The sequence below is a fragment of the Heterodontus francisci genome, chromosome 11 (assembly GCF_036365525.1).
Source record: "Heterodontus francisci isolate sHetFra1 chromosome 11, sHetFra1.hap1, whole genome shotgun sequence".
NCBI lineage: Eukaryota > Metazoa > Chordata > Chondrichthyes > Heterodontiformes > Heterodontidae > Heterodontus > Heterodontus francisci.
In genome coordinates this window covers 62771082-62790100 of record NC_090381.1, presented here as the reverse complement: position 1 = coordinate 62790100, position 19019 = coordinate 62771082, and the positions used below count along the sequence as shown (strand labels likewise).

Here is a 19019-nt window from a genome sequence, read left to right as displayed (position 1 = left end):
TTTGTGCCTCAGGATCATTCCACAGATCCACTGGTGATATGTGTGGGGTCTCTCAATCCATAGTGCACCGCTGCATCAAGGAGGTAACCAATGCTGTGTTCAGGAGGGCCAGCAGCTATGTCCAATATAGGACAGACCCTGAGAGTCAGGCCGAGATGGCCATTGGATCTGGGGCCATTGTGGGATGCCCACAGGTGCAAGCTGTGATCAACTGCACGCATGTGGCCATCAAGGCTCCCAAGGAACAACCAGACGCCTTCATAAACAGGAAGGGGTTTCATTAAATTAATGTCCAACTGGTATGCAGCCACAGAAGGCACTTCGTAAAAGTGAGCTCACTTCCCGGGCACTTGCCAGGACTTGTACATACTGTGCCAGTCTCAGGTGCCACTGTTTTTCACTCCCCCACTGCCCTCACCCTCTGCCCGCTGCTCATCTTCAAGAGTGGATTCTTGATGACATGGCTTCTGATGCCTGTAAAGAACCCCAGCGATGATGCGGAAGAGCGCTACAACATCTGCTACGGCTCCACCCGAGCAAACATCGAGCAGACCATTGGTATGCTGAAGATGCACTTCCGCTGTCTCGATGGATCTGGTGCAGCCCTTTAGTATGTCCCAGACTGGATTACGCGCATTGTTGTAATCTGCTGCATTCTACACAACATTGCAGTACAGAAGGGGGAGAAGATGAAGTACGGGAGCATGAGACATCCTCTGAGGACGAGGACACAGAGGGCTCAGAAGGACAAGTATGCATGGAAAATCAGAGTACAATGATGGAGGCCAGACATGGTGAGCAGCGAGCAAGGGAGGGAAGGCAGAGACTAATAATTGTGCATTTCCACAATCCATGAATTTCAATAAATATGTTTGCTAACAGAATTCACCACCATATGTGTAGTCTGAAGTCCTGTGCCTATGTAATATTTGTCTCTCCAGCAAGATTAAACAGCAACAAACTGAGCCATTGCCCATGTGACATCATTCGTGCAATTAAACCTCATGCATATTGACATGGTAATGATGTTAGTGGTCACATGGCAATGCTGTAAGGCTTATGATGGAATTGAAAGTCACATTCACTCCATGGTGGAATGTGGTTTTCAGACAATAAAGGCTGATGATTGGCAGGAAAACACATTTAATTAAAGTAAACATGGCATATCTGTCTCACCCGTGAATATGTGTCAAGGTGTCTTTTTAATACTTTTGCGGGTGCTCCCTCACGGTGTTACCTCTGTGCTAGCAGCTGGACTGGAAAGTTTCCCGATCCAATCTGGAGTCAGACAGGGCTGTCCTCTCTCCCCTGTCTTTTTTGTTTGCTGTATTGAACCCTTTGCTGAGTCGATTAGGAAGAATGTGAGCATAAGAGGGGTGACAATCCCAGGCAGCGGAGGCACTCAGGTTAAAACCTCCCTGTACATGTACGTCGCCGTCTTCTGCTCGGATCCGCTGTCCATTCGAGGACTGATGAGCATCTGCGACCAGTTCGAACTGGCCTCGGGAGCCAAAGTTAACCAAGGCAAGAGCGAGGCCATGTTCTTTGGGAACTGGGCTGACCGAATCTTTGTCCCCTTCACCGTCAGGTCAGACTACCTGAAGGTGTTGGGGATATGGTTCAGAAGGGCCAGGGCGTGCACCAAAACCTGGAAGGAGCGAGTAGCCAGGATACACCATAATCTGAGCATGTGGGAGCAGCGATCTCTCTCCATTGTGGGTAAGAACCTGGTCATCAGATGCGAGGCGCTCGCGTTGTTGCTGTACGTGGTGCAGGTCTGGCCTATACCCCACTCTTGCGCTGTGGCGGTCACCCAAACCATTTTCCGCTTCACATGGGGATCCAAAATGGACCGGGTCCAGAGGGACATGATGTTCGAACCTCTGGATAAGCGCAGGAAAAATTTACCCAACGTCGCCCTCATCCTGATGTCCACCTTCATGTGCGGTTTCATCAAGCTGTGCGTTGATCCCCGGTACGCAAACACCAAGTGTCACTACGGTGTTTTCGAAGGATGGGTCTGGTACATTGCTGTGGAAAGCTCCATCCAGTTGGACCGTGCCATATCACCGTGGAAAATTTTCTGCGGAAAAACACCTGTGACCACCAATCCATCAGGCAGTGGTCTGCACGGAATGTCCTCAAGGCCTTACGGGAAAAGGAGATGGTGGATCCTGTCGGATGGTTCCCCGAGCAGACTGCCAAGGTCATTTGGCGGAATGCCTCATTACCAGAACTTTCAAACAAGCACCAAAATGTAGCTTGGATGGTGATGAGAAGAGCCCTCCCGTCAGATCCTTCCTGCACGCTCGGATTCTCACACCCTCCGCACAATGCCCTCGAGGTGGCTGTGGTGGGGAAGAGACGGTTGCCCACCTCTTTCTGGAATGTGTCTTTGCAAAGTAGGTGTGGAAAGAGATGCAGTGGATTTTGTCGCGGTTCATCCCAAGCAGCTCTGTAACACAGGAGTCTGTGCTCTATGGGCTGTTCCCAGGGATGCACACCGAGACAAACATCAACTGCTGCTGGAGGACTATCAATTCAGTGAAAGACGCCCTTTGGTCTGCCCGAAACTTGCCGGTCTTCCAGTGCAAAGAGTTGTCCACAACTGAATGTTGCAGACTGGCACATTCCAAGTTCCAGGACTACGTGCTGAGGGACGCACTAAAGCTTGAGGCAGCCACAGCAACGGCTCAATGGGGAAAGACCACTGTGTAAGGTCCCCCCACCAAGGTGAACTGAGGGGCTGGATCCATGAAAAACCCCTCGAACTGTATCCAGAAAATATTTGTTTGCTGTAAAATGAAATGGAAGGGTTGTGAGGCAACTCACTCCTGTATTGAAGGAAACTGATCTTCTTTGCACTCTTTGTATTGTTTGACTTGGTGCTTTTTGGAACTGTTTTGGAATGTATTTTTTACAGATTTTTATGAATAAAGTATATTTTGGGGGAAAAAACAGCTGCTGATCAGAATGCCATTTGACATGGGATGACTTCGGCAGTCTTCCTCTGGGTGCCTGAGGTCTGGAGGGCCTCGGCTGCCTGAAGACTTTCTGCACAAGTGCAGGATTGTCCTCAGATATCGCGGCTGCTGGAACTGGACTCACTGGTGGAGGAGCTGAGGAGCTGGTGTCCACACTTGAATCGCCCTGAGGGCAGACTCCAGATGTGGAGTGCAGCCTCTCCCCATCCCTCTCGAGGCTCATTGGAGCCTCCCTGCTCTCCGGAGCAGGGAACTCTCTCCAGACTCCTGGTCCTTCTCTTGCCCTGCTGCTGTTGATTTGAAATCATTGCCAAGGCGAGGGTTTGCAGGGCATGGTGTATCTGTGCAATGTGACTGTCCATGAGGGTCGCCACTCTCTCGACAGATGAAGCCAAGTGCTCACATGCCTGAGACATGGCTGCACTTGTGGCACGGATAGACTCCTCCAGTCCGCTCCTGGCTGTGCATGGCCTTTGGCATCTCTGCCAGATGTTGTCTTACCTCTCCCTTCAACTCAGCATGCCCTGTGCTGTTGACACCAGAGGCTTGTCATCAGCCTGGGTCTCAGAATGAGCCTGGCCACCCACAGTCCTCCGACTGTCAGAGGCCACGGCTGTCTCAGCCTCAGCCAGCTGTTCAGGCACGTGTAGTGCTCTCACCAGCTTGTGACCCCGAATCTAATGCTGATCGGATACCCACCAAGGTGAGAGTATATGCGCTGGTGGAAGGTGCAGGAATGTCATGGGTCGGTGCATCCTCTAAGTGTAGCTCGTCCTCAGAAGTTGTCATTGTTTTCTCATTGTAAGCATTTGCGAGCACAGTCCTGTAAGATAAAATGTGAAGAACAGACATTTAGGTGTTTGGGTACATAGATCACAATGATGACAGCATTGCATTTCCCTATAAAATGTAATTTCAATTTATTCTGGGTTTGTCAATATCACTCTGTTCAACTGGGACCCTGAGCTCAATGTCTGAAATGACACGTCCTCCTTGGCTCCCAGCTAACTTGAGCCCCTCTTCAGCCTGAGACAGAGGCCGCAGGTCGGCCACCCCGCCACCAGTCCTGGATGCCTCCCAGCTGTTGTGGGCTCTCTTCTCCTGAAAGATCAAGGATGCAGTTAATGCTAAGTTTCAAACATCTCTACAGCACATCAATAATAACGTGGGCCCCTTTTCTGTACCTGGGGATGCCGCTGCTCTCATACTGACTCTATCTGTCATGGGTCTAACATGGGCTAAGATAGAAATGAGGGAGACTGTCTCATTTATGTAGTCAGTCATTTGCTATCATTATGCTATAACCTTCTTACTGTTGGAATGGCTGTGCCAACCATGCGTCTTTGTGCTTGTGAGTAAACAGATCACAGCAAGCTGTGTGGAACCGCGCAACTTAACTTGGCTGAGGAGGTCATTGATCCGCTTCCTGCACTGCACCCAGTTACGACAGATGACCCCATGGCTACTAGCCCCCTCTGCGATCTCCGTCCAGGCTTGCTTGGTCAGGTGGGAGGACCTCTTCTCGCCATCTCTGGGGAAGAGGGCCTGCCACTTTTTCCGTGCAGCCTGGAGGAGAATCAGCAAGGAGGCATCACTGAACCGTGGGGCCATCCTTGCTCTGACATCTGGCCTAGTCAGAATGATACCCGGGGGGTGGGGGGGGGGGGGCGGATGCTTGCTGAGTTGCAAAATTATGGCAAACCATTGAAGCTAAACTAAACTGTTGCTGCAGTCAGCTGCTATTCAATACAAGGAGAGTAAATGCAGGGCTAGCAGCCTTTTAAAGATGGCACCAGTACCTGATCCAACATCAGGTGAGTTTAATGCTGTTGCCAATGCTGCCTCCGCCACGTGATTGGGGGGGGACGGCTGCTGTCATTATGCTAAATGCTGCCTGCTTTGTAATCGCAGTGACACGGCCACAAACATCACAGGCAGGCCTTTGCACACCCGGCAGCGAGATATTTAAATCCAGCCCCGACTTTCAAATGCAGCAGATTTCAAGTTGTGAGTCTTAATGGACCATTCCCTCTCTCACAAAGGGATCTAAAAGAAGTTCATCTGATCCTGACTCCAAAAGCACAACATCAACAACTTGCATTTATATAGCACCTTTTATATAGAATAAAACATCACAAGGCTTCACAAAGGGATAATGAAAAAATAAGTGCTGAGCCAGGTGTCCTCTATTGAGCTGTTAATAAATAAGTTCCCCCAATCAATCATTTTAAAGTTGTATATCCTGTTCTTGGACCTCAACTCAAAATCTTGTTGAACTTCCATTTTATGACTGCTATCAACCAGAGGTGCTCGAACTTTCTGTGTCTGGTGCTGTTCAGTTAATTAACCCAAGTCAAACTGTGAGTTTGGTCACAGTAGAAAATTTTACACATATATGTCTGTTCCATTGTACTGGAAAATGAACCAAATAAAGTGCCCAAAATCAAAATTTCCTTATAAGGTGGGGATGTACCCTCAGATCCTCCAGGAATAAATGCTGTATGCAGGGTAAAGTCTAGGTACTTTTAAAATTGCTTGTTTCTTTTCAAAATGTTGAAGGAGCAATGCTGTTACAATAGCGGTCTGCGATGTAGTGGTCCCACACATAGCTGGACAGTACAAGATGAAGATGAACCAAGATGAAAAGTTGTGAAGATCATATATAAAAAAGCAAAGTAAAATTGATTTCTGAAGTGAGCTGCATGTGCCTGCTCAGAGTTGAGCTACAGTGTTAATGGGAAGTGAGCTAATTTGTTATTTTTTTTCCTTTTCTGGAGTTTCTAAGTTCTATGCAGGTCACATACACAAGCATTCCCATAGGAAAAAAAGGAGAAATACATGGTGTGATATATCAATTCCACTTCCTCCAAACCTTTGCTCACTTGTCTCTTTCCTTTTGGTATGGAGAAAACTACATGTGAGTGTGAATAAGACCAAAACTTGTCACTCTTTACCTTTGATAACTAACTTCATTTGATTCTGATGTATTGGACTTAATATATCAACATAAGTTACAAAAAGCAATATGAAGACTGATATCTGTGTTGGTGCAGAAGCCAGTGGGGGAGGACCTAATTCCAACTGATGATCCTAATAATCAGGGTGAGGATGAGTTTGAGGAGGCTGAGCAGGAACAAGAGGAAAGCCCGCAGGATAAAAATAATCCACAGCAAAAAATGGACAGTCAACTACATGACAATCATGAGATAGAGGACCAACTAGTGGTAAGGATAATAAACTACGTTACATAAAAATTGAGGTATGGCTTTAAAGTTAGGGTGCCAAAGCCAAGTGACAATGCTATCATCATTAACCTTAAATTTTTAGCTGATGACTTGTTTGTCACAGAGATTGCTAGATTGCATCTTGTTATGTAGCTTGTGCTAGAATCAAGGAGGGAGCCGTAACATAACTGTACTGCAAATAGGTCTAATAGAACTCATTCTTTTTCTACTGAGCAGTATATTGTAGGTTAAATAAGAGGAGGCTAAAAAGACTAATGGCTGAAAAAAAACTTAAATATAAATATCATTAAACAGATCAAAGTTGTTTTAAAAATTTAATTGGAGAAGTGAAAATGATTAAGGAGAGGGCAGCAATAGAGCAAGCATAAGCACATTCGAGAGAAAAAAAGCACAGCAGTGTGTGTACAGGAAGAAATCAAAGAAGAAAATAGGTGAAAGGGGAAAAAATGAAGCCTTGAAGATTAAAGAAGCTGATTAAAACATTATGAGAAAACAGCAGAAAGAAAAACTGAGGAAAATCAGAAAATAATGACATAATTTAAGCTATAAAATTTTGTTAATTTTTTGCTATGGAAACGATACAGGACCATTATCCATTTCTGCTGTTTTAAAACATTACTAACAATAATTTGCTAAGCAATAAGCCAAGCAAACCTGCTTTATCTTTTTTTGAATCTTTCCCCTCCCTCGCCTATGATAATGGTAAGGTATGTCCATAAGTACTGGATTGCCACTTGATGTTTTACCAGATTTTGAAGCAACTGTAACTGAAAAACATTTCCTTCTCTAACAAAAACATCATGCAGCTACACATCTGTAATGAGCAATTTGGCACTGAAATCAGTAAATCTAATTAGTAGTTATGTGCATTTCCTCTGAAAGTAAGAATTGTCGTCAAGCTAATGACTCATTTCATGAGACATTAACAGGTGGATGCAAATGTGTCCTTCACATTATTCAAAGAAAAGCAGGGGAGCTCGTCTAGTGTTCTGGTCAACACCAAAAACAAATTATCTCATTGCGATTTATGGGATTTTACTGTGCCATGTTTCAACAATGACTACATTTAAAAGGTACTTAATTGATTGTAAAGCACTCTGGGATGTCCTGAAGATCTGAAAAGAGCTATGTAAATGCTAATTCTTTCTTCATATATGTAAGCATGAGTCAACAATTGTTTTTCTTTTGTTAGCATTTGTATTATTTTTACAGGAAAACTATCTTACCTTTATTTTTGAGAAGAGAGAAAAGGTAAAAGCATACTTTTGTGAACATAAACCATTTTGAAGCTTCCTAATTAGAAACTAATTATAAATAAATGAAGAATACTTAACAATGCTTCATCAAACAACACAAATCATTTTACCCATAATGAAGTAAAATTTGGGAAATGCAGTGGGGTGTTTTAATTTTTCAAGAGTTATATATTAAAATTATTTATGTCTATATAGTTATAATCGTTCTAAGTCCTCTGCTTCCTTTTTAGGTCTCTCTCTGCCATGTCTCATTCCCTAGTTGAGAGGGTAGAATTACATCTCTGTTCCCACACATCTGCCAGTGCTGCTCTTAAACCAACAATGAAGAAGTTTGTGAGAGCAACCCAGAATGACTTGTACTCTGATCTCTATCTCTCTTCTCCTCTTTGTCCCCTTCAATGTGACACTTTTCCTCTAGTCACCTCTATCAATAGCAAGACGGGAATAAGGCTTGTGTGAATTCACATCCCATTCCTCTGTGGATGTGTGATGGTGTTTCAAAACACTGAGCCACTGAAACCTGTAGATGTGAGAATGTTTGTGCATGTTAAATTGAAGTTAGTTGCAGTCATCAAAATTAATTCTGCTTCGGCTTGGTCAAATAATTGAGTTAAGTTGGGTTAAGTTCTAAGCTTGCACAAATCAAGGTATGTTTTATAGAGAAAAATGGATACCTGGGGTTAATAGGATGTTGCAAGATACTTTAAATCATAAGTTCAAAGTATGTTTGTATGAATTATCTGAACCTAGGATTTCAACATTACAACATTTAACTTCTTCCTACTTTGTTTTGTGGAACGTGTAGATATAATCTCTATATATTGATGTTTACAGATTGGCGGAAATCCTGACCAACAGGAGGATAATCTGGATGACCAGTACCAGGATGAAGGAGAGGAAGAGGTAAGGAAGTTAGCTGGTGGGATGGCACTGTAATTTAATGTTACTTATACATTGAAATATAGGCAGCACCATCATTATGTTAAGTAGTTTCTTTTTCAAAAAACTTTGGGATAAAATAGAGGTACTCCGTTCCAACAAGTGTGTTGAGAATATCAGTAATGAACATCATATAGAATTCACATGTTTGTATTTAAGCAATGGCATTAATCAATTTAAAATAAATTGGTCAGGCAGCATCGGTGGTTCAAGGAGGGTAAGATGCTTCCTGATCTGTTGAATGTTTCCAGCATTTTCTGTTTTTATTTCAGATTTCCAGCAGCTGCAGTATTTGCTTTTTAAAATAAATGGCTTTATCTTTTTGATAAAAGTAGTTTCATACAAATATTGCATTGTGAGACTTCAACTCAGTTGAATATTATGTAATATAGTCTGGTGAGATAAACTGTTGGTATGGTGCAGTGAAAGGATTATGATCTTGTGAGATATCATATTTTTTGATTATATAATCTAAGTTCTGCTTGAGCATGAGTTTTCTTCAGCCATCTGCCTATATAGATAGGATCTGGGAGATAGCGTTGTTGGGAACAGGATTGATTGTTAAAGGGACAGGTATAAACTGACATCATGCTTCTAGGAACATAATTGTTCCTGTGTTGCTGTGCGCAGGAGGTGGGGAATGTTGCTTGCAGATGGCAGAAGACTACTGTTTAAATTGTGAAGAAATAGATGTAAACAAAAAAAAGTAGAAATGTCAGCCATATGATCCATTGAGATTGTTTCATATCGTCGTGGTGTAACTGAGCATTGTACCTCATCCATTCGTAGCCACACAATCTTTTGGAAAGGCATTAAAAAATAGAAAAAACTAAATGGCTTGGAGGCATGGGGAAGAGATCAGGGCTGTTTGTGAAGGAAATGGGCCAGAAATTGATGAATATTCTGGAATTGTACACAATTACCTGTGGAAATGAGGGAGCATTATTTATGCAGAAATTTTCCTCGGGATATTCATTAGAACGTTTGATTCCATGGGTTTAATGGGGGGAAAAAAGGCTTTTATTTTTCCATGTTTTCCTAGATTTTTTTACAGTCAAAAAGCAGAACAAATTTTTGTGTAGTCACCATCGTAATCCTGATGGGAATTTACATTAAACAGTGTCTGTGTTTAGGTTATAATATCAGATGTTAATTTAAAAAAGAAATAAGTGGCGTTGTGGTATTGCTGCTATCCATATCCATAGTGTATCAATGTTATAACAGAGCCAGCAGAAAGAATTAACAAAACAGCAGTTACAAATTTCCATTCTTTATTTCAGAAACACTGCTATTAATTTTGAATAGTACTGTTTGTCTTTACATGTAATTGCACTATATGTTTGTTTCCCTTCCCCAAACCTTCATTATCTGATCAGGATTAAGGACATCTCCTCGGGGCTGGAGAGGAACTTGGAGTGGGAGGGGAAGGATCCAGTTGTTGTGATCCATGTAGGTACCAAAGACATAGGTAGGACTAAGAAAGAAGTTCTGCTAAGGGAGTATAAGCAGCTAGGGGTTAAATTAAAAAAGCAGAACCACAAAGGTAAAAATCTCTGGATTACTACTTGAGCCAGGAGCAAATTGGCAGAGGGTAAAGAAGATCAGAGATTTGAATGCATGGCTCAAAGATTGGTGTGGGAGAAATGGGTTTCGATTCATGGGGCACTGGCATCAGTACTGGTGAAAGAGGGAGCTGTACCATTGAGATGGGCTTCGCATGAACAGCGCTGGGCCAGTGTCCTGGTGAATCGTTTAACCAGGGCTGTGGAGAGGGCTTTAAACTAAATAGTGGAGGTAGGGTTGACATGAGACAGATTTAGAGAGTTATTGAGAAAATTCAAGGCAATAGTGCAGGGTAACCATATGGGTAATGATAACCAGAGTGTGACAGGAAGGGACAGAGTGTACAAACGTAAGAGTGCACCTGAAAATAGGGTCGGACTAGGGAAAAATGGTAAAGAGACAGAATTAAAGGTTCTTTATCTGAATGCACACAGCATTCATAACAAAATGGATGAATTGGTAGCACAAATAGAAATAAATGGGTATGATATGATAGCGCTTACAGAGAAATGGTTGCAGAGTGACCAAGGCTGGGAAGTGAATATTTAAGGATATATGACATTTCAGGAGGATAGGAAGAAAGGAAAAGGAGATGGGGTAGCTCTGTTAATAAAGGATGAGATCAGTACGTTAGTGAGAAATGTTCTCGGCTTGGAAGTTCAAGATGTGGAATCAGTGTGGGTGGAGATAAGAAATAGTAAGGGAAAGAAGTCACTAGTGAGAGTTCTTTATAGGCCACCTAACAGTAGCCACACTATAGAACAGAGCATAAATCAAGAAATAATGGGGCTTTGTAAGAAGGGTACTGCAATAATTGTAGGTGATTTTAGTCTTCATATAGATTAGACTAATCAAATCGGCAAAGATGATGAGGGTGAGTTCATAAAGTGCATTTGGGATAGTTTCTTAGAACAATATGTTCTGGAACCGACCCGGGAGCAGGCTGTTTTAGAGCTGATAATGTGGAATGAAACAGGATTTATTAATGACCTCATAGTAAAGGATTCTGTAGGCAAGAGTGATCATAACATGGTAAGAATTTCACATTCATTTCGAGGCTGAGAAACTTGGGTCTGGAACTATTGTCTTAAACTTAAATAAAGGCAACTGCAAGGATATAAAGACAGAGTTGGCTACAGTGGTCTGGGAAAATAGCTTAAAAGGTAAGACAGCAGATCAGCAGTGGCAGACATTTAAGGATATGTTTCACAATTCTCAACAAAGATATATACCATTGAGAAAGAAAGACTATGAGAAGGATGCACCATCCATGGCTAGCTAAGAAAGTTAAGGATGGTATCAAATTGAAAGAAAAGGCATACAAAGTATTTTGTATCTGACTTCATGGAAGAAGACACACAAAATATTCCAAGAATAGTGAAAATCAATGGGCAAAAGAGGGGGAGGAACTTAAAACAATCACTATCATTAGAGAAAAAGTACTAGGAAATCAAATGGGACTAAAGGCTGACAAGTTCCCTGGACCTGATGGCCTGCATCCCAGAGTCTTAAAAGTAGTGGTTGCAGAGATAGTGGATGCATTGGTTATAATCTTCCAAAATACCCTAGATTCTGGAAAGGTCCCAGAAGATTGGTAAATGACAAATGCAACAACTCTATTCAAGAAAAGAGGGGGACAGAAAGCGGGAAACTATAGTCCAGTTAGCTTAACATCTGTCATTGGAAAATGGTGGAATCCATTATTAAGGAGGTAGTCACAGGACATTTAGAAAATCATAATACAATCAAGCAGAGTCAACATGGCTTTGTGAAAGGAACATCGTGTTTGAGAAATTTATTAGAGTACTTTGAGGATGTAACAGGCAGGGTGGCCAAAGGGGAACCAATAGATAGTGTATTTGGATTTCCGAAAGGCATTTGATAAGGTGCCACATAAAAGGATACTGCACATGGTGTTGGGCGTAATATATTAGCAAGGATAGAGAATTTACTAACTAACAGGAAACAGGGAGTCAGGATAAATGGGTCATTTTCAGGTTGTTAAACTGTAACTAGTGGGGTTCCACAGGGATCAGTGCTGAGGCCTCAATGTATATTCATGACTTGGATGAAGGGACTGAGTTAATTGTAGCCAAATTTGTTAAAGATACAAAGATAAGTAGGAAAGCAAGTTGTGAGGAGGACACAGAGTCTGCAAAGGGATATAGATAGGTTAGGTGAGTGGGCAACTATTTGGCAGATGGAGTATAATGTGGGAAAATGTGAGATTGTCCACGTTGGTGGGTAGAATAGAAAAGCAGTATATTATTTACATGGAGAGAGACTGCAGAATGCGATAGTGGAATCTGGGTGTGTTCGTACAGGAGTCACAAAACGTTACTTGCTGTGCCTGCATGCTAATTAGGAAGGCAAATGGAATGTTGGCCTTTAGTGCAAGGGTGGGGGGGGGGTGGGTTGGAGGATAAAAGCAGGGAAGTCTTGCTACAGCTGTGCAAGGCATTGGTGAGACCACACCTAGAGTACTGCATACAATTTTGGTCTCCTTATTTAAGGAGGGGTGTACTTGTGTTGGAGGTAGTTCAGAGAATGTTTACTAGGTTGATTCCTGAGTTGAAGGGGATGTCTAATGAGGAAAGGTTGAGCTGGTTGTGCCTACACTCATTGGAGTTCAGAAGAATGAGTGGTGATCTTATTGAAACATAAGATTCTGAGGGGACTTGACAGGGTAGATGCTGAAAGGATCTTTCCCTTCATGGAGGAATCTAGAACAAGGGGACACAGTTTCAAAATAAGGGGTTTCCCATTTAAGACTGAGATGAGGAGGAATTTCTTCTCTGAGGGTCGATAATCTTTGGAATTCTGTATCCCAGAGAGCAGTGGAGGCTGGGTCATTGAATATATTCAAGGCTGAGCTAGACATATGTTTTATCTACAGTGGAGTAAAGGGTTATGGGGGCTGGCAGGAAAGTGAAGTTGCAGATTGGCCATGATCTTATTGAATGGTGGAGCAGGTTTGAGGGGCATTGGCCTACTCCTGCTTCTATTTCTTATGTTCTTGGCACTTATTTCTCTAACCCTTACCACTGAAAAACAGTACACAACACTTAATATGCTCTTGTGTAACTGCTACGACCAAGGCATGAGGAGTGCACAGTCTTTTCTAGTTCCACTTCTCCACAGATCACAACATATATTTAAATGTTTACCTGGTTATCGATACAGCCAATCATATATCCTAGTTTTATATCCCAGAATAAAATACACCAACCAGGTTTCTTTAATAAACAACAGAATTATCAGTTTATTAAACAACAAGACTTAACCAGTAACGAAGCAAAGCATTAACACACAGATTGAAATATGAAAGTTCCCTTTTTCAAATTCCCCAGTTAAACTCACAGACACACGGGGGTAAGAATAGAGTTCTCTCTGCAGAGATCTGTTACAAAAAAGACACTTTGGCCAATTACTTGCTAATTCTTGATTTAAAAAAAAAGAGAAGATATGGAAGGAAGTCAGTTGTCCCTTTTTTAGTCTGGTGTCCGGGTTGTTGGGATCGTTTCAGAAGCAGTCCGTCCTGGAGGTGTCGAGAATTATTCTAGTAGGCTTTCCAGGAGAAATGTGACATCAGGGTTTTCTGCCAGCACACACTTGAATTGCAGGAATTTTTCCAACTTCTCAGGAGCTATGCAGCACCAGGGATTTTTTTTCCACACTGGATCTTTGCAGGATTTCTTCAGAGAGATAGAGAACAAGGTGAGCTGGGTGGTTTCTTTTCTCCTTGTCAGGAAAACACCAGCCCTCTTCAAACATTTCACACCCCAAGACCTCATGCATTCCCTGATTGGGGGCTGATCAGTTTTTTTTTAATTCTTATCATTTTGGGGAGTCAAGTTTCAATCCTAGCCCATTGCCACCCTGCTAGAAGCTGTTATACCTCATCTCCCTGGACATGACAGCCACTAGTTTTCTCCTGGATCCCTTATGGGCCATAAAAGCAGTAACATTAGAGGTGTCCAGAGACTATGACTGTCAAAAGGTTGAGCAGCAATTTCAAAAGAAGATTTGAGTAATGGCAGTAGTTAGTTGGAATGGCCAAAAGATTTGGCGCTGTCATATTCATTCAACCAGCAATCCAAGATATGTATTTGTTATATTTCTTTCCAAACGCACTTACACTTTTCAGGATTTTTGATCTTCCATGGGCTTCTGTTTGAATTTTTCATTTGATATCAGTAGCTAGTCTCTTTAGGTACCATCCAGCATTTGTAATCCAACAGCATATCACAGATGATGCTGTCAGTTTTGTGAATATTGCCTTGATTACTGTAGTAGATGGAGCATGAACTGCATATCTGCCATTGTCTGTGTTCATCTTGTGCTGTTGAGACTTCAAGCTCTTCTAGTTCAAATGCTGGTCTTCCAATCCTTTCATGTGTTTCTAATTTAATTCAGCCATCTCCATCTTACTTCTGTTTCTGTTTAACATGCACAAGTTGCTTTCACAATTTTCCATCCATCCCCTAGTTTCTGCATAAATCTAAATGTGAGTCCGATACTTTTTTGTTTCACCTCTTCTTACTCTCTAAAATTCTGATTGTTCAAACTCATGCATTTCCTAAATGTGTTTGCTTTTTTGGTTTGTCTCATGACTTTCTCTTCCTGGAAGTTCTGTTCAAATTCCATTTTAAAATTCCTTATAGTCAGTGTTTTTAGCTGCATCATTGGTGCTAATATTCATTGGAGAAAAACTACTGTGGAGAATCTTGGTTTTGATAAACCAGTAGTTAATTATATTATCTTCTGAAAAATGAATTGTCAGCTGACAAGCTTTTAACTCTGCATGCACTCCATCCAAAACTTTTCCTGCTTTTCTCAGTTTCATAAAACCTCTGTCCTCATTACGATTTACTCTGGCTGCACTTTATACAATACAATACAATAAATGAATTCTTTGAATTTAGCTGTTTAAAAATTCTGCTATTTTTCTTAATATTTGCTCCCTTCCTCTCTCATGGGTGCACATGATTCCATCAACTTGTCAAGGCAGTATTGTATATTTGAGCTCAGACACTGGGAGTAATTTTGATCTTTAATGGCAGTGTAAAGTGGATGATATCAATTCAACCACCGGTTTTACATCTCGATTTCCGGTTCTAATGACTGCAATGGAGATGAAAATAGAGAGAGATGCATAATGGAGGATAACCTCATAAATAACACATGAAAAGCTTTTCAACTAAAATAATGTTGTTTTTGCCCATCTGTGGAACTATAGCTAGCCTGGATTGTCCAGGTTATAACATGGTTAAGAGGTTCCAATGATATCTTGAATTACCAGAGAGTGAAGCTGGAGTAGTTTTCTAAACGCTTTGAATTCTGAGATTACATTATAGCTTTGGAAAATACTATCCGAGTCAGCTGTTATGTTTTATTTATGGATCTAATATTTTGCCGTTTGGTTGTGTTTTGCCACTGCTACCATACTTTTGTCATTCCTTCACAGCTGTCGCAACTGTTTTGGCATAAGCATTCACAGTTGGGCAGCATCACTTGACAGGAGGAAAAGGTGAGACAAGATTTACTTTTCTGCATCTGAACCTATGCATAATTATGATAATCAGCTGGCAAAAGAAAACTGTTTGCAAACAGTACACTCACTGTGTTTCAGTTCAACATCCATTTCAGACCATTTGCTTTTGAACTGCACCCCACAGAAAATCTAGGCTAAGGTATTTTAAAATCAAGATGAAGGCAAAATCATCAAATTAATTTTACATTGTGTAATCACCAACTCCCATCTATTGTTATCCTCTTGAATCCTTGATCTGTGAGCCATAATGACTTTTTTAAAACATTGTCTTACAGAGACGATTTTATGCTAACTCAAAAATCGGTCCATTTCTCCTTGAAATGCTCTGTAGAGTTAACATTCATTCATGACAATCACAATAATCTAAGAGATTGTGAGATGTTCCATATTAGTTTCTTTTCTTACTGCTGGTCACTTTTTCAATTTCAAATACTTTTACTTGCTGCCCTCAATTTTTTTAAGTTTGGTCTTAACCTCATCTTGCATTCATTTCACTGTGCAGAATCTTCTTTTAGTCTATCCTCATAAAACACTATCTTCCAAGATAATTTTTTACTCTTACCTTTTCTGATTCAGCTTTTCAATGTTCCTTTAAAACTGTCGAGTGGAAAGTTCTAGTGGATTCCCTTCCTTCTGTTTAGGTTCCATTCTTTCAGCACACTCTATTGCTTAGCACATCAGTCACTTTCACTGCTGAGATGTTTCTCAAGACTGGTGTCATTGGTCTTCTCGAGATTTGGATACCCCCCTACAAGATCTGCTGACTACCCCCTCTTCTACCTCTGTGGTAGTCAAGCACTAGAGGGAAGCATGTTATTCTAGGGTGTCTGGGCATGCAATGCTAGGACATTCAGTAATTTATAGTTAAGGTGGTGCAATTTGCTGCATTTGCTTTGCAATGTGTTTAGTTTTTTTTCAGACACAAGGTAACATTCCCAAGGGGTTCCCAATTGTATTCAAACATGTTTCGCTTACATCATTCATCACTCTTTTGAAGATGTGGATGGCCCAACCTCTGGAATTTCTTTCTCTTTTATTCCCCTTTTGCTATGTTTTCCTCTGTCTCCCAGGAGCTCAAATTCCTGTTTTTGTGAATGATATCAAAAAAAGTATAACATGTTGTTTTCTCCAAACAAGACAAAAAGGGCTGGATTTTACCAGCCCTTTGAAGATGGGCTGGGAAGGGGGAAGGCCTGGTAAAATGGCAGCAGCAGGCATTGGGAGGAGAGCCAGCAGCGGGAATCTCAGCGACATGGCCGCCTGGTAAATTGAGCCAATTAAGGGCCACTTCCCGGCCCCTTTGGCATTTTGCCAGCATCGGGAGGGGCTGCTGCCAAGTGGGGAGACCACCAGGTATACCCTGGCGGCCTCCCAGCAGGTTCTGGGTAGAGGGTGCCTCCTTTATGGCAGCTCCATGGCCCACAGAGGGGTTCCTGGGCAGCAGTGGCCACCCCCACGGCTATGGCACCATTGCTGAAAGGTGTTCCCTTCCCTGCCAATCCCAGGCCTGCCTGTCTGACCCTGACACGGTACGAAAAAAAATTACCTCGTCTTCGAGGGCAACTCAGCATGGAGACACCCTCTCCTTCCTTCAGCCTCAGCAATGGCCACCCCCAATGGTAGTGCTGCAGACCCACTGATTGGGCTGGCAGTTCTGGGAGGCAGGTCACTGCCTGCAAGTGGATAGTGGTCCCAGTGGCAGCCTCTTAATTGGCTGCCACTGGTAAAGTGCTGCCCAGGGTCCCGCCACTGGCCCATGCGGGGAGGGAGTGTTGCTTTCAGTCCTGGCGATGGGACTTCTTACTTTAGCATAAGATCCAGCCTGAAATGCCAGTATCCCCTCCCTATTTCTCTGTTATTCTTCCCTCTTTCATTGTTACTCCCTCTCTCTTACTGTCTTTCTCTTTAAGTTCACAAGACACTGAGCTATTATAAGATCACATCAAAAGAAATATACATGTATATGGGCCAAAATAACACAAACTATGAATGCTGCATATAAAAAGGGATGCAGAAGTGCAGACACATGATGAAGGTGGTTCATAACAAAGAAGTCAATAGGATCGGACAAAAAGGAGAATGGGCCTAATATCCCAGACCCTGCAGGAGCATCATAAATTCATTACCTGACTCAGGAAAATCGTAAACTCATTTTGAAACGTTGTATGTCACAATTTACTATATGCAGATCAGACATTATACAAGTTTGATAACTTGATATGGAGGTCAGTGCTATTTCACAGGCATTTGCCATTATTCTCTTACATCTGCATTCCACAAAATGTTAAAAATAAATAGATTTCAAAGTATAATGCACAATAACTAAAATACACATTTTTAGATGTTGCGGCATATTAAGCTATAATGTCTCAGTTTGTATCTTCATAACTTCACAGGTGAGCCAAGTAGATGCTAGCCAAGGTTGACTTCTGAAGAAGAACCCATTGACTTATCAAGAGAAGGAAAAGGACAAGGTGGAATCAGCTAGCTATTTTACTCCAAGGTTTACAATGCCCAGATGATGTTGGTGCCTGATGTGCAGCAGCCAGCATTCAAGAGGCATAATATGCTCATGATAAATTGAAGTATAACTCCACTTCAGGATCCTTCTTGGGGTCACTTCTCGAAACGAAGAGGTCAGAAATCCATCTGGAATGTATAAAAGTAGACACTGAAATTAGAATATCTCAACCCACCAATCCACCCCACACCTACAATCAACAGAATGCTAGAAGTGTTCTGAGGATTTATTACACAGGGAATGTCAAGAAGCTATACATTCTTCTTGGTGCAAATTGCATAATGATAGAACACTATGCATCATTGTGTGCTAGTAATTGGAAACAGTTAACTGAGCAGATTGACTGTAATCTGCTCAGTTAACTGTTTCCAATTACTAGCAGAGCCAATCTGCTTGATGACACTGGTGTACTGCTATCCTATCTTCGTCCCACAGTCCATGAGAGCTCTTCTTGGACAGTCTGATTGGATTGTGTGGAACTCTTGCATGATTTCAATCTGATGTGAAACTCCATGGTGATTCCTTCCAGTAAATCTTATTCACTGAGTTTGATAACAGCATGTAGTTCATTGTTGTAAAAACCCATCTGGTTCACTAATGTCCTTTTAGGGAAGGAAATCAGCTGTCCTTACCTGGTCTACCCTACATGTGACTCCAGACCCACAGCAATGTGGTTGACTCCTATGTGCCTTCTGAAACGGCCGAGTAAGTCACTCAGTTGTATAAAACCACGACAAAGTGTAAGAAAAGAAATGAAACTGGACAGTCATCCAGCATCACCTAGGCTGGAAACAACAACAAACTCAGCCCTGTCGACCCTGCAAAGTCCTCCTTGCTAACATCTGGGGGCTTGTACCAAAATTGAGAGAGCTGTCCCACAGACTAGTCATGCAACAGCCTGACATAGTCATAGTCACGGAATCATACCTTACAGAGAATGTTCCTGACACCACCATC

General features: G+C 42.1%; 1 protein-coding gene across 8 annotated transcripts in view; it reads left to right on the top strand.

Annotated features, from left to right (window-relative positions):
• golim4a (golgi integral membrane protein 4a) overlaps positions 1-19019 on the top strand; it is a 145052-nt gene that overhangs the window by 111323 nt on the left and 14710 nt on the right. For 2 of the 8 annotated variants that reach the window (XM_068042196.1, XM_068042189.1), the window contains 3 exons: positions 6038-6208; positions 7442-7480; positions 8320-8388. In XM_068042196.1, the coding sequence (XP_067898297.1) occupies positions 6038-6208; positions 7442-7480; positions 8320-8388 (279 nt within the window). Of the gene's footprint in view, positions 1-6037; positions 6209-7441; positions 7481-7715; positions 7764-8319; positions 8389-15454; positions 15518-19019 lie in introns of those variants that run through there. The other 6 variants (XM_068042191.1, XM_068042193.1, XM_068042192.1 and 3 more) reach the window with 6 other exon arrangements.